The sequence below is a fragment of the Meleagris gallopavo genome, chromosome 2 (assembly GCF_000146605.3).
Source record: "Meleagris gallopavo isolate NT-WF06-2002-E0010 breed Aviagen turkey brand Nicholas breeding stock chromosome 2, Turkey_5.1, whole genome shotgun sequence".
In the NCBI taxonomy this organism is placed as follows: Eukaryota; Metazoa; Chordata; class Aves; order Galliformes; family Phasianidae; genus Meleagris; species Meleagris gallopavo.
Window position 1 is genome coordinate 3,852,737 of NC_015012.2, and position 24,668 is coordinate 3,877,404.

Below are 24,668 nucleotides of genomic sequence, written 5' to 3' on the forward strand. Positions count from 1 at the left end.
GTGTGCCCTTCTGCCTTATTTACCAGGCTCTATTCAAACCCTGTTCCAGAGGCAGAATTATTAATTTCCTCTTGAACTTCTGCCGATGTCATTGCTGTTGTATCTAAGCAGTTGGTGAACGATTAATTAATTTTCCCCAAATCTCTGTGAGATGAAGGAGTGTTTTAAAGATAGGAAAACAAAGTTCAGAGAGACTAAAGACAAAAGGACGAGCTTGTCATTTTAGGTGCCAATTAGAGCTGGCACGGGCCTGTTTTTGTTCCTGACACACAGCATCCTATGGCACCTTCTTTGTTCGGAGCACACAGAAGCACCAAGGTTGGAAAAGACCTACAGGCACATCTCCTTCCGGCTCCAAGTGCTGCTCCCATTACTCCTTTAGTTTACATTTTTGTCACGTGAACATTTTTCATCTCCGAGTAGAGAAGCAGATGCCCCAAGAAGCTTGGAACACCTAGCAAAGCGCTCTCCTTCCAGGACATGTCTCTCTGAAGTTCCTTAAAGGCTGATAGCAAGGCTCCCTCATCCAGCACGGTGGGTCTAGAAGGGAAGGCCTTCTCCTGCCCAGTGCCCACGCTGCCCTAGCTCCAGGCCCCAGTGTGCCCCAGGCTGTGCTGCATCCAGCACACTCCTGTGTTGCTTTTCTCCTCTGTCTTTCAGGTAGGCATCCCACTCTGGAGGGGGATGCTAAGGCCAGTGGAGATCACGGCCAGAACTCATGTGAGAGGGTGCTGCTGCTGGGAGCTGATGCAGCACAAAGGGAAAAGAGGAGAGCGGGGAGAACCGCTGCATCCTCAGGAGTTGCTCTGGAATAGCATGGGAGCAGGCTGCCAGAAGCCATTGAGCAAAGCAGCAATTAGAAAAGCTTCCACTTTGTTTCTTTATGCTTTTAATTTGGAAATTTTAAGGAATCTATCAACTTGGTAGCTAGAGCCCCAGTCCTGCAAGCAGTTGCAGCCAAACTCATTTCCACATGCTGAGCTGCTTGCAGGATGGATGTCTGAAAACCACTCAACTTGTTTATACCGTCTGCTGCTATGCCTCGTTTTAGGGCTTCCAAATAGCTGTGGGAGCGTTGTAAGTCTCCTGAAGAGCTGCTCTTATGCTAAAAAGCAGTTGATGTAGACAAAAATCAGCTTTATTGCGCTATTGTGCTCCTATTTTCTTTGTGACACAGACAGAATGGGCAGAGCTGGGCTGGAAATTAGATTGGTTTGAATAGTGTCAACAGACCGGGGAGATTAACCACGTGCCTGTCTTGTGCCAGCCCAGAGCTGAAATGTTCTGTTGCAAACTCTAAGAATGTATTAATATATGCAAGCAAAATTGCTGCAAGCAACTGTGAAGATAATGCTGTTAGTGTTGAGTATTACAACTCTCCTGGTCTCCCTTGTTTGTTTTTAAGTGGTACAGAAAACGTGAAAAAGTTTCAAATCCAGTAGAAGTCAGAGACACCATAAGAATGGGCTCATGACTTACTCATTTCAAAACTAAGGTGGCTCTAAATTATATCAAAAGGATTTGTGTCATTGCTTGCTACTGAGAATAGGACGGTGTGCTTCTGTAACCTGAAAGTGAGTTGCTTTTCTCTTCCATTTAGTGTTGATGAGACTTTGCAGATGACCAGTGAGAACTCTGGACTGGAGGGGTTTTTCTGTTCTCACTGACATGAGCGATGAAATCACGTGAGGTTGGCACATAAGGATTCATTTTCAAAAAGTGACAACTGATTGAAGCTGCCTCTGGTTTTGGATGGCCAAACTAAATGGCAGGCAAAGGCTGGGTTTTCTGAACTAGCAGGCATACTCATAAATTCAATCTCTTCGACAGTATCTTCACCTGAGCCTCTGGAAGCTGAGAAACTCAACCTGTGGTTAATTTTGAAGTCTCTGACCAAATTTATCCCAACAAGGTGAAGTTTACCCATGCGGACGGCTGAGTGCAGCCTATTTGACTGTGACAGTGAGACTTGGAAGCTTTTCTTTTGGATCCTAATGTAATGTTCTGATTCTATCTTACATGTGCACACAGAGGAAGATCTGCCTAATCACAATAGCTGTAAATTTTGAGCTGTAGAAGGTTTTAGTGTATGGAAGTACTTACAGAACAGTCCTCGTTTCCCCAAATGCTGACTGTGGGATGGATGTCTCTGCAGTTGTTTCTTCATTTATCTGTGACACTAATGCATACTCTCTATTGTCTGTACAACTAAGTCATGTGTCTCAAACACGACTTAGCTGCTGTGTTTTATCTGCTTTTCATTGTCAGAGAAAGGTTACAGGAAAGTAAAAGAATGCTACGAGAGATGCAGTGCTACCAAATGCAGCCCTTCAAACAGAGATTGAGTGATGCTTCATGGTAATCCATGGTGGGTGGTAGGGTGGGGAGGCAGGCATGCAGGAATCATCGGCTGGTGTGCCCTCAGCTTTGTGCAGGGTGTGAAAATACACCTAGGAGGGAAATGTTACAGTGAAGAGCCGAGTAGAGGAAACTATGAACAGAGTTTTAATAACCAGGTAGAACACTGTTTATTGAAAAGTTTGGGACATTTGTAATCTATTCCTAACCTAGTTGTGTCGTACAGTTGGCTTGCATGCATCTTAATCTTTTAAGCTTTAATTTCGCAGACAACAAGTAATTTGGACTGGAGTCATTACTGACCTTCAGTTTGAAGATTGCATTCATGAGGTTATTTTTACTTGTGGATTGCAGCGGAGTTTTGGTAGGGGGGAACCTGAATGGTTTTTGGTGTTGGTTTTTTTTTTTAATTCTTCTTTGGTCTGTGGCAGAAAACATTTTAACTTGTGAAGCAGTAGTTTAACAAGAGCTTCGTGCCAACAGTGTTGGCTCTCTGTGTTGCTTTTGTAGTGTAGGACATGACAGTATTCTGTGCAGGCAGTGGTTTTTGGTGGGCCTGCTTTTTCACTGATGTACACCTGTTGCACAATGGAAAACAAAGAAGAAACCCAGCAATAAAACAGATGAGGTGTGCATTCCTAACAGGAGCACAGCTGTGAGCATGGTCACGTGTCTGTGACACCCCGAGCATGAGGAGAGCAGGGAGAGGGAGCAGGCAGTGCCATTCCCTTTGCCCTGCAGAAACTCAGGCCGTTGATGAACATCATAGGCTGCATTCGGGCAGTTCAGAGGCTGAAGCCTTTCTGAATGTCCTGGTAAAGCCCTAGCTCAGAGTCAAGCAGCTGGGCCAGCAGCAGAAGCTAATGGGCAGCTGAACAGATTCATCTGCCTCTTGCATCCTTATCTGTACATAATCAGTGTTTCTCCCTGAAGGAGCAATCAAGGAGGATGCTCACCCACTGGAAATGCAGCACAGTGCTCCTTTTCCCTGGGGTTTTCCTGCTGGGATGTTTGGCACTGGTGGATAGCAGACCAACTCTCAGAGATCAAGCAGATTAGATGCCATTTCAGCTCCCCCTTGAATGCAAACAGTTTTCTTGGGGACTGGGGACTTGTGATTTTAAAATAAATTTCTGTCTGCTGTCCAAGCAAATACTTTGTTTGCTACCCAGAAAACACTGAGGAAGGCCCCTTGTCCTATTCTCTGAGTGGGTCATGTCTTGTCTTCCACAATGCAGTATGGACTTCAAGCTGTGCTTCATCTTGAGTTTGGTGAATGACTCTTTTTGGTGTCCTTTTGAAAAGGTCTGATGACACTGAAAGGACTTGGTCATTCCAAAAGTAACTATTTTAAGTGGGTATTGGCCTCTTCCCCTGGGTAACTAGTGATAGGACGAGAGGGGATGGCCGCACGTTGTGCCAGGAGAGATTTGGGTTAGGAACAATTCCTTCTCCAGAAGTGATTCTGCATTGCCACAGCTGCCCAGGGAGTGGTGGGGTCACCTGGAGGTGTCCCAGAGCCGTGGGGATGTGGCACTGAGGGACGTGGGCAGTGGGCACGGTGGAGGTATGTTGGGGTTAGGCTTGGTGATCTTAGAGGTCTTTCCAACCTTAATGATTCTGTAATTCTGTTTCCCAAAGCAAGGAATCAGTGTTCTTGCACTGGGTGCTGGTTTAGCAATGTGCCTTGAAGCTGCTTGCATCATTTCTGTGGGGAGAGGCACACGAACCTAGATGTTGGGGGGCCTGTCTCCTGAATCTGAACTGAAGGAGCCACAGAGTTGGCAGCCTTGACTCTGTAGAAATCCAGCTAAAAAACCATGCTGCTCAGGGATGATTACAAATACCAATAGGGCCAGGAAATATTTTTGGTTTTGTCCAGAGATTTGGAGCTTGTCCACTGTTTCCATTCTGAGAGTATCACAGAGACAGATTGCTGCCACGGTAATGAAAATATCAAGAGCTGTTTAAGAAAGCAAATATTCTTGATGAAATAATGAGAGTAGATTGAGTTGGTCCACAGTGTGTGAATCAGGAGCTGTGGTGATGGTTGAACTCTGGAGAGAACAGCTAACCAGCAGTAAAATTAGGGACCTGGTGATTGGAAGGAGCTTTCCTTGCAGTGAGTCTGGTAGATCAGAGCAGACCAGCAATTACTGGCTTAGAAACATGCATTTTTAAGGTCTGGTTGGGTTTTTTGTTGGCCTGGCAGTTGCTTGTATTTTGTTTTGCTGAAGTTCAGCTGGGAGAGTTTAGTATTGGTCAAAACCCCAAGCAAGCCCAAATGCTACACTGTGGGACTTGGGTTCCTTGTCAGGAGGTATTTGGTAGAGGTTATGGTCAGGGGGTTCAGATGGATACTCAGGCTGCCCTGGGACATTGGGAGATATCATGGTAGAGTATAGAAAGGAGCATCTCTGCCTGCTCACCTTCCCTTCACCTGCCAAATGGGGCAGTCCAGCACAGAACGCCTTCCCTTTGCTGCGGTGCCTCGTGCCTCTGCAGCTCTGGCCCCAGCTCCCTGCAAAGCATCTGAAGATGTTCAGACCCTGCTCTCACCCATGTTTCTTTTTCCTTCCGGAAAGAGGGAATAAGTGTGCCTGACTCACTGACTGTTTGTGTCTGGCTGGAGGGAACTTGATGTTTGCTGTTTGTTTTGCAGCTAATGATTATAAGCTTCTGATCGACTGATTGCTCATTGCAAGTGGGACATAATTCCCAAAATAAGGCAAGTTATGTGAAAATTAACTTGCAGGTCCTGATGGTTAGGCAGTTACAAGCTCTGCTGGAAGATGGTAGTAATTATCTTACGAAATTCCTTCCTGCCTTGTATCTTCATTGCGATTGCTCTAAGACTGATACGTTTAAGATCAAGATTGAGAGCAAGTGTGTGCAGAATGTTAAACACAGAGTTGCTATTTCTCATCTTATTTTTGGTTGTGACCTTTCGAAGTGCACACAGTCTGCAGCCTTGGAGCCACAGACGTAATCCGTAGCATTCCCATTGCTGAGGGCTGTCTTCATGCAGGAGGACCTGCCTGCAGAGCACCAACCCCAAGTCCAGGGAATAGAGTTTTCAAAGGGCTCAGTGCCCTGTACCATAAACCTATACCTAATCCATAGGGTTTTCAATAGAGCTCAGTGCCCTTTGGCTCAGGCTCAACTCACGTTTTGCTGTGGGAATGATGCTGTTGAAATTGAGGCCTGCAGTCTCGTTCAGTCCCATGCATGTTTGTTCTCTGGTGCTGCTGCTGCTGGGTAAAAATGTTCCTTTATGCCCTATACAAAGAAGGGATATTGCTTGCTCAGTTCACCTGAGCTTAGACCATAGGGCTTGGGGCAAGACAAGGAATTGTTCAGTCCCAAGCAAACACCTTCCTTTCCAGACTGGCCCTCCTCTTCAGTCTTAACACGTAGGGATGTGCCTCCCAAGAAATGCATGGAGGCTCTCGAGTGACTCCTTGCTGGAAGTTACAGTTGCATAGCATAATATAAAGAGGAGTACAGATGAGGCAGTGCCACTGTCTCACATTAATATAGGATGCTTCATTGATACTGTGAGCAGTGGTGGTGAACAGGCAGGTGGCGGGATCTCTGCAATTACTGGAGCCAAGCAGGGACATCCTAAAGTAATAAATGGCAAAGTGGAAAGCCGTGCTTTGTCAAGGGAAATGTACCTGGGAGATGAAGCCTCACAAGGCTGTCCCAGAGGTTGAGGACTTTGACAGATTCACCAGAGATAGGCAGTGATGCTCAGCTCTATCAGTCGAGCTGCCTGTGGGAGAGAAACCACCTCAATGGCACACAGCAGCTTTGTGTCATTGCTGCTGATGTACATAACAAAGCAAAGGTTCAAGAAACTGCCCCAGAAGTTTGTCCAGTTTCCAGAAAAGCTCCATAATTTTTAAGTGCCTGTTTGTAGGAATTGTAAGAATATCTCCTTAATTGCTGTGACTTTTGTGAGATTTGAATGAACCTTAGTCTGTATTTATCTGTAAGATGCAATTGAACCTACTACATTTTTCCTGAACATGATGGAGCAGATTTTCTTATTTCCACCCAGAACTGACACAGATGACATAGGATGGCACATAACTAGAATTTTGCAAATGTAGCAAGTCCAATCCATAGCATAACAGTGTGGCATACAAGGATACGTCCTTGTGGGCAGGTTTGCTGTGTCTTACCACATCATTTCTTTCTCTCACAAGTACCTGGTGGAGAAAGCGGGGGTTGAGTGGTGGAGATTATTTTAATTTTTGCAGCTGCGATTTCAGCATGATGGATTGGATTTCCATAAGGCCATTCAGATCTAATAATGATATTTATTTCTAATAAACATCTTCCATTTATATTCTCGTAGAGCAAGTGCTAATGACACTATTATTGCTTGTGCAATTACTGACGAAGAAGCCCCTTATGAGATGGGGATTTCACAGGGGACTGAAGGTAATTCTCTTCCAGAAAGACCCACAGGAATTATGTTACTGCAACAAATGTTTTGTTCCAGCTGAATATCATGCCTAGGCTACTGCTGTTGAGTTCCTGTGGCTAACAAACCAAGAGTTGGTTGTGCTGATTGTAGATACGGGGAAAAGAGACATGGGAAGTGCTGACAGTAATTTCTGAGTTTGTTCACAGTAGCACAAAGGCAGATTTCAGGATGGGAGGCAGTGCAAAGGCTTTTGCATGATGAAATGATGTGGGTTTGTAACTGCTTTTGTGGTGTTACCCTTCTGCGTAAACAGGAAGTTTAACCGTGCCGTGGAGCAACTTGGTTGGTTGCTTCCCACAGATTCTGCAGCTCCTTTGAATGGCTTGTCAAGTACTGGGCTGGTGTTTGCTGCCTGCTTTCTTAGCCTGTTCTTACCTGCATTGCCAGGTAAGGCTGTTTATTCTGGCAGGTACCTTGCCCACATTGTCCTGCTTTGAACTGATTGGGAAGCCCTGACTTTTGGAGCAATTTCAGTGTGAGGGGCAGGAGGGAAACAGGCAAAAGCAATGTATTTTGTGGTACTGCATGGAGGAGGAAGGGCACAGCAGTGCTGCGAGTCCCTCCTCTGGGAGGAAAAGAGAAAGCAAGCACACCTACCCATGGGAGTGCTATCAGCAGTTTGTACGTGAGCTCTGCATCTCCTCCACAAAGCTGGAAAACAGGCTGGTCCTCTGTATGAAAAGAGTATACACTCTCCTGCATTGCCATCAGGTTAGCGGGTTTTTATGAAACCCTCAGAACTGACTTTTGTAATGCTCCCACTGGTACCCGTGTGACTGCGATTGGGATTGAGATTCATCTTCACCAGCTTACTTGAAATGAAAAGTCTGATTTGAAACATCTAATTTAAAATATTAAAAAAAAAAAGACCTGCATGATCTGCGGATGTTTGCAATAAGCCACAGTGCAAAGAAAGACAGCACACTGCTTACAGCAAAGGAAAGGCAGCACTCCTTGTCTGCTGTGGGCAATGGGGAGAAGAGGCACATAGCCTTTAAACAGCCAACTCGATGGCCTCTGTCGCCGTGTCTCTTCTGGATGGAAGATGCTGGCAGAGGGGCATCTGCACAGTTAGGAGGAGAGAAATAATTTGGAAGAGCAGAGGAGAAGGGTCAATTTTATACAGGGTGAATGGTGAAGCCCCAGCTTGGGATACGTTGCCACTGAGGCTCTGGGCACCCTGCTCTTTCTTCAAAAAGGGAAATTAATGTTCTGTGCAGTAAATGTTACACATAGCGGTTTGCAGGGTGAGAGTTAATAGCGAGAAACCCAGTTTCTAAATCTGGGACATGTTTTACCTATAGGAACACCAGTGCAGTGTGCAGGTGAGTGTGTGCTATAGGGCCTTTCCCTTTTCTGGTCATGGGGAGTTGCTCACACTGCATCTCACATGGAAGAGCTCTTCCTTTCTGCTCTGGAGAGGCCAGATTTAGTCCCCAGTGCTGTAGTTAAGTGAGGGCTCCTGGGCTCGTGTCTAGGGGCTGGATTTCGTGTGCTTCCTTTGAATGGAGGAAACGATCAGTGTTTTTCTACAGCTTTCTCTTGGTGCTTGGCTCCCCTTTCCTCTGGCTTCTACTGTTGCTGATTCCAACTCTTAAATTTCATTATGTTTTTACCCAAGCTGATTGCTTCCCTGATTTCCTTTCTGCCTTAGTTGTGATCTGCTTAATGGTGATTTAGGAGGGTCGCAGTGCATTGAGATTTACATGCAGCCTTTGGCTGCTGCAAGACTGAATAGCACGACTTGTGCCTTCAAGGTCTTGACAGTTACGAGACTACAAAATTCCAGACAGTGAGCTGAAAGTGCTGCCGTTTCCCTCAGTGCTAATTAGCTCCTTTTAGCCTCGGTACGTGGTTACTTCATGTGCAAGGCTTCCCTCTGTCAACTTCTTCCCGATGATCAAATGGCTCGAAGACTTCACTTCAATGACTTGACCCTCTCGGGAGACCTGGGCTTTTATTGCCCATATTTACACATGAGGGATAGCTACTAGGATGTCTGTGGCACGTGAGCAGTTTGTAGGAGTCCCAGGCAAGAGCATATTGCCTTCGCTTCAACCTGAAATCAGGGCAGGAGTCTGTGATTCCGTGCTGTCCTGGTCTATGACCTTTGTGCACTAGATCCCTGCTGGATAGCTGTATTTGAAGGCCTGGCTGTTAATGTGTTCACTCAGGTGTTGGAGGAAATTTCCCTAGGAAGAAGGCATCATCTGTGCTCAGAAAGGATCATAGGACCTTAAATAGTGCTGTAAAAGGTGACTGGAATAATCTCAAGTTATTTTATAAACTATCTAGCAGTGCTCAGTGCAGTGCTCAATCAAAAGGAAGGAGTTCACTATCCATAAGATTTAATTAAAGGTCTCTGAACGCAATTATGAACCTAACTCCAGTTTCTACATTTGGAAATTTCCATCATAAAGCATCTCCATTCATCTATCCTTACACACATAGATACATGTTGTCAGCTGGTGTAAATCTAATCTGACTCAAGGACTTCAAAGGGTTTTGTTTTGTTTTTTTATTGTTTTGGGGGTATCTTTTTCTTACATGTCAGTGTTTCCATAAAGACTTTACACAGGACATACACTGGACATAAATTGCATCCACATTAGTGTTAAGAGGCCATAGAGATTTTAAAGCGTGACGGTCAATATCTTTTTATGGTATTTGTTTTGCAAGCTGTCAGGACAGTTACAGTATTGTAATAAGCAGAGAAATCTGGGAAACTATATATTGATACACTCTGAAATAAGACAGAAAGGAGAATGAACTTGCTGTTTGTTTGGTTAATTTCCATGCACGAGCGTGACTGGAGGATGTGGTCAGGAAAAACACTGATAAATTCAGAGGTCAATTCAAAATGGTGTAAATTAGCCCCCATCATCTGCCTTTCTGTGGCTTACATCTGGGCCTGCCTGACGTCCTCTCTTTGCCTCTTTTCCCAGGTTGTTGCACTGTCATCATGGAGTCTCTTGAGAGATTCAATCTACTATACACTGTCTGTTGTTGCACTCATTGTGGTAAGTTTCCAAAGGCTGTTGTACATATTATTCTTCTGTGGGAGCCCACATGTCTGCTGTAGAGGGATCTCACTAAGAAACCAAAGTTTTGTAGCTAAGGTTCTCACTCCAGGAGCCATATGGTTTTTCTGTCTACGGAAAAATGAATGTGTGGTCTCCGTGGTTCTGTAGAAAAGCATGGCCAAAGGGTAAGAGATGAAGAAATATCAAGGTCAGGGTATGCAAAAATTGTCTTTCCTGGTAACAGTTACTAGTTCATGTATATATATATTTTTTTTCATGTATATATATATATATTTTTTTTTTTTGCTTGGGCATATAGTCTAGGACTGTACATTCCCCAAGAAAGGAAGAGATTTTGTGAGGCTAATTCCCATGTGTAAACAAGAAGAAAGGAACATGGAGTCAGAAGATGAACACTTGCATTTCTGAAGTTTATGCAGCTTTCCTTAGACATGGTGTGCTTTGTTTTGCCTTTGCTCATCAAATGTCCGTATGCCATGTGCATATTGTGCACAAAGGCCTGTGTCTCTAACCTCGCACAGAGGGTTTGCCTTAAGCTCTTTGTGCTTTTGTTCAGCAAGGTCTTCTATCTAATGCGTGCATCAATGCTGCTGCTAGAATTAAAGCTGCTTAACTATTAGTAATGAGCTGCAAAACTAAAAACTTTTCTTTTTGCTTGACAAGTAGCATCATAGCAAAAACTCTTTCTGAGTAATGAACTCCACCACATCCACTAATTGTAATAGATAACACTGCATGAGCGTAAAGACATCTAGCAGGTGTTGGGTAGATAGTGATAGGACAAGAGGGAATGGTCTTAAACTGAGACAGGAGAGGTTTAGGTTAGATATTAGGAGGAATTTTTTCACACAGAGGGTGGTGAGGCACTGGAATAGGTTGCCCAAGGAGGCTGTGGATGCCCCATCCCTGGAGGCATTCAAGGCCAGGCTGGATGTGGCTCTGGGCAGCCTGGTCTGCTGGTTGGTGACCCTGCACACAGCAGGGGGTTGGAACTAGATGAGCATTGTGGTCCTCTTCCATAGAACCCAGGCCACTCTATGATTCTATGATATGATTCCCTTAGTTTACACCAAGGAAAGCACAGATGTGGGCAGTTGCCTGCTGTTTGGCCACATGTTTGGATTGGGTGTTTCATACAGGCATTACAAAACTGCAGAAATCCTTTTCTTTTGGAACTGTACCCCATAATATCAGAGAACTGTAACTTTTTTAGACCTGAAGAGGTTCAAGGTCTTTCGTGCAGCCAGAGTAGGGCTTGGAGGCATTGTCAGAACTGTGAACTGTGGATGTCAAAGCACTTCATGGCCAATTGTGGCTTGGGAGATGTGGCCCCCATTTCTTCAGCATTACTCCACAGCAATCACTGCACAGGCCTTTTAAACACCTGTTAGAGAAAAACAGAGATAAATTAGAAGAAGAGAGAACATTTTAAGTGATTTAGCTCCCGAGTGATTTAGCAACTCTGTCCTATTGCTCCTCAGACGATGGCAAATGAGGATTCTCCTTTCAGAGTCCAAACACTGCTTCACTTTAAGAATTCTCTCTCCATCATTTAGCTAAGGACCCCAGGCTTTACAGTGGCTCGAATCCTTTATCTCCTTCTAAGGTAGAATCAAAAGGAGATGTCAGCACGTTGATATTTGGATTCTGCCTCTCCAGCCCCCATCTCTCCACTGGCAGGCATGCTGCTGGCTCTGTGCAGAGCACAGCACAACTTGCACTCTGTTTTCTCATTTGTTTGACTTGTATGGGCCTTACATTTTAGAAAGCATTTAAGCACTTCGCTATATAGGGATAATTTGCCGTGCTGGGGCATTGAGACTCTGCTGCAGCCAGAATATAATCATCTTTCTTGAAGGATAATATTGCTTTGTAGAAGATTGAGCTTATGTTATTTTGAAGAGCAGCTTGTGGTGCTCTCATATGAGCTACACTCCACAGGTGCCTTTGCTAATCATAAATATACCTGAGAAGAGAGAAATACATTCCTGCCAACACTGAAATGCAACAGCTTAAAATTCTGCCGGGTAAATCCATGCGAGTTTATCTCCTTCATTTCAACCAGCAAAGGATTCGCAGTGCTGCAGTAAGAAATAGCAAAGCAACAGACTCACCTCTTTGGTGCTCCGTGCCAGCTGATAAGAGTGAGTGAACTCCACATCACAGCAGTTAGAAGTGGGCCAACTTTCTTTATCACTCTTACCTCGTGTTGATTTAGCTATATGATTATGTTTTTCACCTTAAAATTATATTACAAAGCTGGTCTTCTTTTAAAGCTTGGCAAGAACTGTTACTCCTTATTTCTCTTGAAAGAAAAAAGATCCCAGTGTTTCCTAACTCGAAGGGACGCGGTCATTGTCATTAGTGAAAGAAGTGGGATGGGTGCTATTTTTAATCACAAAGGTCAATGCACAAGCTTTCGTGCCCTGCCACACCAACACAGTGCAACCTAAAATAGCTGTTGTCAGATTAGATCATCATGACTGGGTCTGTGACTTATAGCATGCATAATGTCTTGCTGTCATGTGCTCTTCCAGTAACAAATACAGCTATTGTTTGCTGCTCTATCAAACACAAGTTGCTATTTACAGGCTCTTTAGCTTCAGGGAAGCGTTTTGTTGTAATTTCTAAAGCCCATTTCCTTTCCCTTGGTTTTCTCCACCACTTCTCTGGGTGTGTTTTCCTAGTGGCATACACAGCACTTCCACTCCTTCGTACAGCACTGAGCTGAAAGCAGGTGAAGGTGCTGGGAAGGACCAAGTGACCAGCAAGAGCCTCGCCAGCTGGCACCTGGTCCACTGGATGCAGCCTAGGGCTGTGAGGCCCCTGGACCGCTCGTGAGCATCCTTTCCAGCCCTGCCCTTCCCACCGTGGCTGAAGCACGAGCCAGGCTCAGCATCCCCAGCTCTGGGACTAGCAGCTAGAGCAGAGCTCACACAGAGGCCCACTGGAGGTGGAAAGAGAAGCAGAGTAAGGGATGCTGCCAGCAAGGCCATCACAGCAGTCCCCCCTGCTTCCAGCATCTGCTGGTGCTGGTGAATTCAGCGGTGGAACATGACGGCCATCTGCTGGTGACCTCCTAACAGCTGCCTCTTCAAACCCCAAAAGCCAGGGCTGGATAGATAGATGGGTGTGAACCCCTTCACTTCCATGGCACAGCGTTGGTGTTCCCCAACACACGGCGTCTTACACGTGCAGGAGAAAGACATCACTCCTTCCCAAGGAGCACAGCATCATGGGGAAACCTTCAGATGTACTGACAGGGTTCTAACAGTGCTTGTTAAGAGTTTCAAGCTTAGCTCTTAAAGAAGTCGTGCCCTGGGGCTGGTTTTCAGTGTTGTTGGAGCACCTGTCATTGACACCAGGTGTGGAAGTGGCTGTAAATCTGCATACCTACAGCCCAGCTGCTGCTGAAGGGCAGCACAGAGGGATGGCAGTATCTCTGCTGAGACCAGCTGGTGCAGCTCCTCCAGCTCACCTGTTTGCCCTGTCACCTCTTCAGCTCAGCGCCTGTTCCACAGGACCCTGTGGGCTTTAGGGAGGAATGCTGCTCTGCTTTTCTAAGTGGGAGAAATGTGAGAGCTGAAAAGTTCCTAGGGAAACAGAAGAGAGCCTAATGCCATTGCCCTAGGTTGCTCTGTCCCCTCTGTCACCTGCTGGGGGGGTTGGCTGTTGGCAGCCTTGGTGCATGCTCTCATGCATTCCTTGTTTAACATGCTTCTTTTTTAATCTTTCCTCCACAGTTTATTTACGACGAAAAGGTTTCCTGGTAAGTGAATCTGGCTGTATTTCTTGTTCATTTTTCCTGTTTACACCACAAAAGCTGCCGTACACAGGGTTCATGGGAAGAGAAAGGGTTTCAGAATCAAAAGTTTTGCTGAGATCGTTGTGTTTTCAGCACGTCGTAGAGCTTGGAGAGTGACAGTGGTAGCTTTGTTTTCCCTCAGCCAGCATTATTTGGATCACAAGCACTAGGGGGAGTCAGGTTGCTTGGGTTGTGTGTTTTTTTAAACTCTTTCTTAATGGGGGATTTATGTTTAATTTCAGAGGATTTCTGAAACGCTGGGTTTTGCAATGGCTCGTTTTCATTTTGTTTTGTTTTTAACTGAAATTGACTTGAGACCCAATTATATTTGACCGTGCCCCACTCAAACCCATCGATGAGGAAGCTGAGCGTTGAGCTGCCAGGAGTGAGGTTTGGCATGGTTAGTGCAAGGTGCCAAAATCCCAAATGAGAACATAACCCATGAATTTTAGTACATAGCAGGCAGCAGGAGCTCAGCACCAGGTCCTGCTCTGATGCGCTTTGTGTTCCTTCTGTTTGCAGGTGGGAGTCCTTGGTCTTGGTGCTGATGTATGCCATCTACATCGTTATCATGAAGTAAGAGATACCTCTCTACCTTTTTGTGGGCACAAAACCCCATTGTGTTTCGTTATTCCTTGCTCTGAGACCCATAGTAGAACTGCAGCACAATCAGCACTGATTTCATGAGCATCTGAGCTGCATAGCTTCCTTCATACCAGATGATGCTGGAGGAGCTGGTCTGTTCTGCTGTTTGATTCCCCTCCTCCTGCCCTGTTTCTAAAAGCCAGTGGAAAAGAAACCCGGATTTAAGCTGGAACATTAAACAAAACCTACCAGCCACCAAGCACACCAGTGGTCTTTTCTCAACAAGTAAGAGTAGAAGTTTGTTTTGAAATGATGAACAGAGTAAATATTAGGAGAGCAATTCTCAGTGAGAGCAGCAAAACAGGCTTGGGAATACAAGTCAGAATTCCTCTTACTTCTAGTAATTAGAAACTTTAATATGGAGGGCAGGTTCACACTTGCAACTCTGGCCAACAAAACAGGTAGCTGTGCTGTTTCAATCCAGAGTGGATTTGTTTTCTTAAAGGGATGCTGTAGTTTGAACAGATGTTTCTGACCTCCTGGCTGTTGGTGTGGTTATAGGGGCCTCAGCCACGTGCTCACAATGGTCCGTCCTTCCCTTTGAGTCTCGTGGTGAGATCCTGAGCTCATGTCTGTGTCAGTTCCTGGTTACTCAAAATAAGATAAGAAGCAAATATATTTATTTTATATGTAATTCTTTTCAAAGTCGAGGCCAGAACTTAGCACATGGTCTCACGTTTCTCTGGTTGGCTTTCACAGGCAAAATTGCACTCATACTCAGGAGTGACTGCAGATAATAAATAAATTTGCACAATGATGAGTAAGCATTATTTGCTATGGGAATATTACTTACATGTAGATAAACAAACGTGTGCTCTGTTCATGATTGGTTTCTCACATGTTTCCAAGCCTTCTGGGAACAGAGGCATTGCACTGCGTGCAGTTTGGTGGGAGCTGAGCATGCTATCTATCCTCGATGTCCTTAAAGCCAGGAGCTGAATGCAGGAAAGGTTCTATCAAGAAATCCATGTAGAAGCAGCAAAGGTACACCTAGAATTCCTTTTATTTCTGCAGGTACAACTCTACCATACAACACTGCTTGGAAAGGAAGACAAAAAACGCTGCAAACATGGTGAATGGATTGGCAAATAACACGGAAATGGATGATAACAGCAACTGCGATGCCACAGTGGTGTTACTAAAGAAAGGTAACTGTTCCAGTAAGTCACCCTGCTTGCTTGCATCGTTCTGAATGTTTACAAGTTTGTCTGCCCGCCCTGCACCGTGGGCTGGGTACGTCTGCTCAGCGCTGACATAGGCAGGGAGGTGCTCCTTAAGCCCCACTTACATTTCCTTAGCTTAAAAAAAATCGTTGCTTCCATAGCTCAGCTGCACTGAGCTGTGTGTGTGTGCGCAGTGGTGAGCACAAATTAAACTGCATACACAGAGCGTAACAGATCTTGCTTTGTCTTTGCAGCAGGCAACGAGCACGTGTAGTAAATGTTGAATTATTATGCACCTATCCTCAGCAATAAGAGACTCCCCAAACCACTGCTTTAAACTGGAGAAGGAGTTGTGTTTTATTTAAAGCAGCCCTGGCCTCTGTGTGCAGACAAGCTGCCCTTTTTCTTCTGCTTGACTCCATAAAGGACAAACGAAACCAGCTGTTTTCCTACAAAAGTGATTGAAAGATTTAGTATATATATAGTAAGCAACTGAACATGAAATGTGGATGTTTTTTCTTGCTGACATCAGACCCTTTGAGTCTACCAGATGCCTGCTATCACATTACTGCCCTGTTGCTGAGCAGAGGGAAAGCTTTTCTGAGCATGGTGTGCTGTGGTTTGGGGAAGCTGCTGTTACTGGAACAGCTCTCTGTAGCCTTGGAATCTCAACAGTGGAACTGTGCTGGCAAGATAACCACACTGCACCAGTGCAACTAGGCTGGGAAAACAAAAGCATAAAGTCAGGTTTACCCAGTGTCCCCAGGACTGCACACAAATGAGGCATTTCTGATTGTAGGATTTGGTTTAAATTGCACCAGAATGCCTCTTTGCATGACACTGCTCAGACTGATACATTTTGGTCTTGAACCCTTGTGGTTTCTTAAACTGGCTGAGGAAGGAAGCCCAAAGGATTGCTTCATCTTCTTGCAGATTGTTCCTATGTTTACTTGGCCTCTGCAGGCTCAGATGGGTGAGTAGTGCTGCTGGGTGCACCACCAGCAGCAGCACTGGTCAAAAACAGCCCTGATTTCAACTGGTCAGAGTGCTGAGGGCATCCAGTAATTACATTTGCTTTCCAAGCTTCCACTTTTCTGAACTGAGGACCACAAAGAAGAAAGCAGAAGGGTTTCGGTGGTACACAGCACATGCTAATGTGAAAAAGTCACCAGGGAAAGCTATCTGGCCTTCTTGATTTTTGTGATCCACACATCTATCCCAAACCATAGAAGCATCCTCAGAAAAAAGAAAGTGCCTGAGTAGGTGCTCTGCTGTAGGACTAGGAATGATGACGATGCCAGTGCTGAGCGCAGTTGTGCTGGGAAAGATCTTGGGTTTCCCTGCTGCTGTGTCCCAATCCTGCCTCTGCTTTCTCAGTCCAAGGACTCTTGGCCCATCCCACAGAGGTGATGGTGGATGAGGCCAATATCCTCACACAAGTGCAAATTATAATAGTGGAATTAATACTTCCTTATTGCAGCAACTTCTTCACCTCAGTAGTAACCATTGTTGAAGCAGTGATCCGTTTAACAGAGGCCTACAATAAACTGTGCAGAACAGATTTCATTGCTATCAGTGGGAATGAATGGAGATACCGTATTGGTCGTTTATTTATAAAACCTGCTGTGTAAAGACAGGAATTAAATACAGAGGAGGCTGTGGAGTGGCTGAAGGAGTGATTTTTACAAAGGACCTCTAGAACTTGTAGATATGTTCTGCTGAGAGCCATATAAGATGGAAAGAGAGGCTGGTAGAAGGCAAAGTCTTCAGCTTCTCTTTGTTTCTTGGTTGCAGGGAATTTCCACCGCAAAGCCTCAGTGATCATGGTGGATGAGCTGCTGTCTGCCTACCCACACCAGCTTTCATTTTCTGAGGCTGGGCTCCGGATCATGATAACCAGCCACTTTCCTCCCAAAACACGTCTCTCCATGGCCAGCCGCATGCTAATCAATGAGGTATGTCTGTTCTCTTTTTTCCTCTCTTTCTTTCTCATTCTGAATTTGCTCTTGCCTGTGGCAGCATTCAGGTCAAAATTGACCTCTATGATTTTCCTGGATCCTTGTGTGCATTTTTCCCAGTTCCATTCTTCTAACGACATCTGTACTAAATCATCCCTTGCTATCTGTACCCATGGAGATTTTAGTAGAGAAAGTTCCAAGTCATTATGTGGTTATGCTCCCTGTAGCTGTTGCTCACAGCAGATGCCTCCAGCATCAATCTGGATCTGATGTTAACATCTTTATTTTATAAGATGGTACTACACTTTCTGACCCTTGTCTTGTTCCTGCAGTCAGTTCAACCGTTACTGGTCTTTATCTCATAAAAGCTATATCTGTGTGATGTTTGTCTAGTTCCTGCAAGCAACTATTGCATTATCCATGACCAAAATCCATCCCTTTTTACTTTTAAAACCAAGTGTTTAAAGAACTCTGCACATCTCTTTTTCTCTGTTCCTCCCCTTCTCTTTAAGAAAAATAAAAGCAAGCATTAAATTTTAAAAAATCTGTCTTTGAGCAAGAATTTGTGTCTGTATTAACAGAGACAAAGACTGATCAACAGCAGGACTTACACCAATGGTGAATCAGAAGTAGCAATCAAAATACCTATCAAGCACGTTGTGGAGAATGGAACAGGTCCAAGCAACTCGTCTGAGCGGGGTGTGAACGGCACACGGCGAGACGAGGACGTGGCTGAGGCTGGCAATGAGACAGAGAATGAGAATGAGGATAATGAGAACAATGAAAATGATGAGGAAGAGGAAGAAGATGATGACGATGATGACCATGAAGGGCCATACACACCTTTTGACCTACCCAGTAAGAAACTTGTGGGTTTGTGTTGTTCCAGAAAGCAAAACTGAGTTTGAGTATGCCAGAAAGCACAGAATCATAGAATCCTTAGTGCTGGAAGGGACGTCTGAGGGCCATCTAGTCCAACTCCCCTACAATTAGGAGGGACACCACAGCTAGTTCAGGTTGCCCAGGGCCTTATTCAGCCTTGCCTTGAAAGTCTTGAGACTTCCCCTTGAGGGACGGGCCATCAACCACAACACTACGTCACCTGTTCCAGTGCCTCATCACCCTCACTGTAAAATATTTTTTCCTTTGTATCTAGACATACGCTGGGGTCTGTACCTGTACCTCACAGTTCAGTTCCCGGTCACAGGTAACAGCTAATTGGAAAGCACGAGGTGTCTCTCAACGTGTTGGGCTGGTTGGTGCAGCTCAACTGCAGCTCATGTGTTGGCCCTGCCACTGCAGTCTGTGGGAAAGGCAGCAACCTCTGCTGGGGAGTTCTTTCTGTGAAACCTGGGTCCCTCTCTGGGCAGACCAATCTCGTTCCATTGACTGCCCTACGTTTGAGACATACCAGAGCTGTTGAGATCTGGGGTGCTGGAAACAAGACAGAATACTGTAGGGACTGTTTCTGCCATTTCCAAGTGATACACGTTTTTGGAAACTCCTATTCAGACCTCAACACATAGCTGTAGTTCAAGCAGGGGAAAAAGCTGAGCCTTAAAGATAATAATTTAGATGTTCTATGGACAGTGACACTTGATTTATAGTATGGGAAAGGTTGATGTGACCTCTGGAGTTGTCTGGTTCAAACTTCTGCTCAGAGGAGGTCTTTCTAGAGCAGGTTGCCAAAGGCTGCATCCAATCTTGAGTGTTAGTTAGTTCCAAGGATGGGAATCTCACAGTCTTTCTGGGTCATTGTTCCAGAGTCTGACCACCCATGTGATAGGAAAAAAAACACAGCTGTGACGCTTATTGATGCTAGCTGAATGGTTATGACACCAACCAGTGGATGTAGCACAGAGAGGCAGTGGGTGGTGTGTTTCAGCAGTGACAACAGCAACAATGGGTCACCTCCACTTGTGCAGATTTTTCTGAGCATAGAATGCAGGCTCTTGTTCACCCCTGGCAAAAATGCATTGTGAATGGGTGGTGGCTGTTGAAAAACAGTGTTTTGTAGCTGAGAATTTACTCCATCAAACAATGTTATTGTCCTCTTTGTATCTGTTGTCACTTCTGTAGGAGGCATTACTTTCAGAGCGACCTACATATTAACTAGAATCATGATTGTTTCCCATCTTCTGTTTTACAGCTGGCAAAATGGAAATCTTGAAGTGGCTCTTCACATGGCCATTGAGCTTTGTGCTGTATTTCACAGTGCCCAACTGTAACAAACCCCACTTGGAGAAATGGTTCATGGTTACCTTTGCTTCTTCTACCCTCTGGATTGCAGCTTTCTCCTACATGATGGTGTGGATGGTATGTACCAACTAAAGCAGAAAACAGCCTAAGAAAGGCAACATAAGTGATTTTTGTCAGCTTTGAATAATTGGGCTGTACTCTGTAGTCTACCCTTAAGCAGAAATATGGGGCACTGGCATCAGGGAAGAAAGGGAGGCCTGGCTTGGGCTCTGTACTGGTGCACAAATCATGGTCTGTGTCAGCACGGGACCAAAGCAGCATGGAGGGACCTCTCTAAAGCTCTGGCCACAGTTTTTCTCTGGGATTGGGGAGGCAACAAAAAGTGTCCTGTTCTTTCACAGTTCGTTCCTGTGGTATAACTAATTGAACAAGTGGCAGGATTTTTGTTTGGGATTATTTTGTTCTGTCTTCATAATCCTTGCTACCCTGAACGGGAAATAGAAATGTACTTGCTTTCTTTGCTTTTCCTATGTGAGGATTAGGTCTTTCTCAAGGAAAAAAAAAAAAGCTGTGCCAATTTTCTATAGCTGGAATAGTAGAACCCACAGGATCACTGCTTCTAGCATGTGATTCACACTTCATGGGATATGCTGCTGAAAGTTCAGAATAACAATAATTATCCCTGATCAAGTTTTGCTTTCTTCTGTGCATTTAACATGGCTAATAGGAAATTTGGCATTGTTAAACAGTGGCATCCAAATTATTAATATGTGGATCAGATCAGAGAACAGTAATCGATCATAGACTCTGTAGCAAAGGAACAAAGGAGCTTATAGGTATCTCCTCTCTGCCAAAAGGAACTGTTTGCAGTGACATAGATATATATGTTCCCACATATAACATTTATGTAACATTAATGTAATGAACTTTGGGGATATTTTGGTGTCACCTTAGCTGTTGTTTGCATGTAATAACATCTGTGAGCTTTGGGCAAATCTGTTAAGAGAGGGCAGTGAGCCACCATATAGCCTCTCCTCCAGATTAGAGTCAAGAGAATAGTGGATGAAAGGTAGAAAGCAGCTAATCAAAGAGAAGTGTGTAGCAGGTCAGTGCTTTCCTCTGCCAGGTGGTGAACATACACAAAAAAAAAAAAGTGAAAAAAGCCTTTCACTGCTGCTCTTTAAAGAAAGTGTCAGTTTGCACTGAGCAATAAATGCTGTCTCACAGCATCTTGCAGAACTGGACCAAAGCTGCTCTCTGATTTTATTCTTTATAAACCACCTGACAGTTCTGTTTCACTCCTTAGGTGACAATCATTGGCTACACGCTGGGAATTCCAGACGTGATAATGGGCATCACTTTCTTGGCTGCAGGAACCAGTGTGCCAGACTGCATGGCGAGCCTTATCGTAGCAAGGCAAGGTGGGTTCATCACTGAGGTGTCAGGCTGCTGTTGAGTTGCTTCTGTGCATCACTGTCCTCTTTAAGAAGTGTGTCCTCAATGTGAAAACATTCAGAGCCCTTTTCCTGAGGCTGAAGTTGATGGCAAGCACAAAGGAAAAGAATTTTGCTGCTGTTGCAAAGCAGCTGAAAGGTTCTTAATGATGGTGTGCAGCAAGCTATGCCGTGGTTGGCAACTTGAAGCTTCCCAGAAATTCACTGTTTGATTTTTGTTGGTTTATTTGTTTGTTTGCCAAATTTAAATCCAGTGTTGTGGGTTTATGCAGAATATGCCATGTGTGTTTTTCTGAGACATGCCTGAGTGTACGTGGTTTCCATTCCTGCAGGTATGGGGGATATGGCCGTGTCCAACTCCATTGGAAGCAACGTTTTTGATATTTTAATTGGCCTAGGCCTCCCGTGGGCTTTGCAGACCCTAGCAGTGAATTACGGATCATACGTAAGTCTCACATTGGTTTGCAATCATTTTGTTTATTTGTGCATATCTCTTTTTTTAAGCAGAGGCTTTTATAGAGACTAATTAGAGCTATCAAAACAATCCCAAATTATGTGGGTGGGCTTTGAAGGAACAGATAGTTTTGCTATGTTTTGTGCTGGAGATAGCAGCAATTACTGCCAATGTACATTCCCCATCCTTTGGAGGACAAGTACTTCCACTTCCTCCTTAAAGGCAGGAACTTGTGCTGAAATAAGCTAATTCACTCGTGTATGCAGCATTTTTGTGCCCTTGAATATATTCCAAATAAGGAGAATGACCCTGGCTTAATAAGACAAACAGGGTAAATGCATGGGCAGAATGTAGGGCTTTTAGTAAGAAAAATTGTACTGGTTTTAAACTTAACACACTGAAAAGTGAAGGAAGCTGTTAAATAACTGGGGTATTTCAGGGCATGATTACCATCTGGAAACACTGTACAGCTCTACTTTTCGAGAAAACCTAGCCAACACTAATGGAACCTGTAGCTAATTCCCAAAGGATGACAGATGCACACCATGCACAGAGTTGCTGGAAGCTCCCTTCAGAGATAGAACAAGAGATACCATGAAGTCCCAGAGGGATGTAGCATTTGCTTTTAGCTGGACCACACTCAGCAGAACAGGAGAGATTCTTCTTTGCAATCACAGAATCATAGAACAGCCTGGGTTCTATGGAAGAGGACCTCAATGCTCATCTAATTTCAACCCCCTGCTGTGTGCAGGGTCACCAACCAGCAGCCCAGGCTGCCCAGAGCCACATCCAGCCTGGCCTTGAATGCCTCCAGGGATGGGGCATCCACAACCTCCTTGGGCAACCTGTTCCAGTGCCTCACCACCCTCTGGGTGAAAAACTTCCCCCTAATATCTAACCTAAACCTCCCCTGTCTCAGTTTAAAACCATTCCCCCTTGTCCTATCAATCACTCAATGACTGCAAAGTTAGGACTATAGAATCACAGGATGTTTGAGCTTGGCAGGTACCTCTTGAGATTATCAAGGCCTGAAACCTCTGTTCAAAGCATGGTGAGCCAGAGCAGGTTGCGTGGGACCATGTGCAGTTGATTCCTTAATTGAGGGTGGAGGAGGCACCACTGCCTCTCTCAGCTGTGTGTTCCAGTTTTAACCACCCTCTCAGTAAAAAGCTAGAAGTGTTCTGTTAATGGGATTTCTTGTATTTCAAATGGTGTGCATTGCCTCTTGCTCTTTCAATGGGTACAACTCGGAGGAGTCTGGCTGCACCTTTTTTATGCCCTTCCATCAGGTATTTACACATGCTGAGAAGATGCCCTCAAGCCTTCTCTTTTCCAGGCTGAACAGTCCCAGTTCTCTTGGTCTCTCAGCTGCTGCAGTGCCTTAAGTCATCCTTTCAGCCCCTTTCTCCAGTGAGTAGCTATCTCCCTTACACTGGGGAGCCAAGAACCGGACCTAGCTCTGCAAATGTGTCTCACTAGTGCTGAGAAGAGAGGACGGATGCCCTCCCTCCACCTGCTGGCGACGCTTCTAACGCAGCCCGGGCTGCTGTTGGTGCTGCTTGCCACAAGGGTGCATTGCGGGCTTGTACTCGGTGTCCATTAGGACCAGGAGATCTTAGCCAAGTTGCTTTCTAGTTGGTCGGCTTCGGTGCGTTCTGGTGCATGAGGTTTTTCCTTCCCAGGTGCAGGACTTCTCATTTTCCTTTGCTGATGCTGATGAAGTGCATTTTCCCACCTCTGCAGGGTCCCTGGTGAAGACACCAGCCTTCTGGTGCTTCAGCCACTCCAGCCAGTTTTGTATTGGCTGCAAACTTGCTGAGGTTGTCCTCTGGCCCGTCATCCATGCCATCACTGAAGGTGTGAAGCAGTATTGACCCCTGGGCTACACCGCTGGCCTCTAGCTGGATGCTGTGCAGCTGAACACAGCCTTTGAACACAGCAGTTCATCTGCTAACAGCCCTCTCCACCACCCGTCCATTTCATCTGCTCCTTCTCTAGCTGTGAGCATGTACGAGAGGCAGTGCCAAATGCCTTGCTGAAGTCAGTGCAATTAACACATGTTGGTCTCCCTTCACGCAAGTCCACCTCAGCCATCTTGTCATAGAATGGTATTTGGCCGGGTAAATACAATTTCCCCTTCATCTCCCAATCGCCTTCTTGTCATTCATATGTTTAGAAATCATTCCCAGCATTATTTGCTTCATCACCTTCCCAGATATTAGGCAGCATGCAGTTCCTTGTTCACCCCCCCTTCCCCTCCTTAATATAGGACTGACAAAAGGAAGCAGTGCTGTAGGAATAAAATCCTTTTCTCTAAGGAGTAACTTATTTGTAGCTCATCTACATTCATTAACGTTTGTTTCCTTGACAAGAATGAGAACAAGTCACTGAGCAGAGGCAGCCAGCTTTGGTGGGGACACAACAATGTTGCTACTGTTTTGCACACCCAAAATGTTCATTGTATACTGCAGTCACGTGGGTAGAAAAAACAGCCTTGGAAACAGTCCCACAGTTAGCAAACAGGGTTCTCTTAGTTTTCACTTACGATTTCTGTATTTCTCTCCAAATCCTTGGATAAGCAGACTTCATATCTCCACCACCCCACATGCATGCACACATACATGGTAATAGTAATTGTGATTCTCCTATCTTGTACACAAAGGGAAAGAGCTTTCTAAAAGAAAAGATTAAAAAACCAACCCAAAACCAACCACTTGTTTGAACGCGATTACTTTTTCACAGCCACCCAAATATTTCCTCCCTGATGCAGGAAAACTGTACCAAAGTTAAGCCCTTGCTGAAAATAGCGTCGATGCATTTTAAGGGAGAAGCTTTTATGGCAGCGATATGTTTTGTGGAAGCCAGAAGAAAAGTAGATTGCCTGATTGCAAAGTTAAGCTCTAAAACAGAAGAGCTTCCTATGTGCACCCAACAGCCCTCCTGTTGTGAAAGGCTGAACGCTCGGGGCCTTGAACATCACACTGTAAAATCCCACTGCCAAGGTATCTCTTGTTTCAGGCTGCCTGAGTTAGAATTCCCTGTGGCCAAATTGTGTTCCCTGTTCTGCTGATGTAAAGGCAGAACTCTGCTGCG

The 24,668-nt window shown here is 45.0% G+C and overlaps 1 protein-coding gene across 1 annotated transcript in view; it reads left to right on the forward strand.

Moving 5' to 3' along the window:
- The window catches only part of SLC24A3 (solute carrier family 24 member 3), a 130,426-nt gene that overhangs the window by 98,408 nt on the left and 7,350 nt on the right, over positions 1-24,668 (forward strand). The window contains exons 8-16 of the mRNA XM_031552668.1: positions 9,799-9,873; positions 13,641-13,666; positions 14,225-14,278; positions 15,362-15,507; positions 17,305-17,465; positions 18,050-18,326; positions 19,618-19,784; positions 20,974-21,088; positions 21,454-21,566. Coding sequence (XP_031408528.1) covers positions 9,799-9,873; positions 13,641-13,666; positions 14,225-14,278; positions 15,362-15,507; positions 17,305-17,465; positions 18,050-18,326; positions 19,618-19,784; positions 20,974-21,088; positions 21,454-21,566 — 1,134 coding nt within the window. The remainder of the gene's footprint in view (positions 1-9,798; positions 9,874-13,640; positions 13,667-14,224; positions 14,279-15,361; positions 15,508-17,304; positions 17,466-18,049; positions 18,327-19,617; positions 19,785-20,973; positions 21,089-21,453; positions 21,567-24,668) is intronic.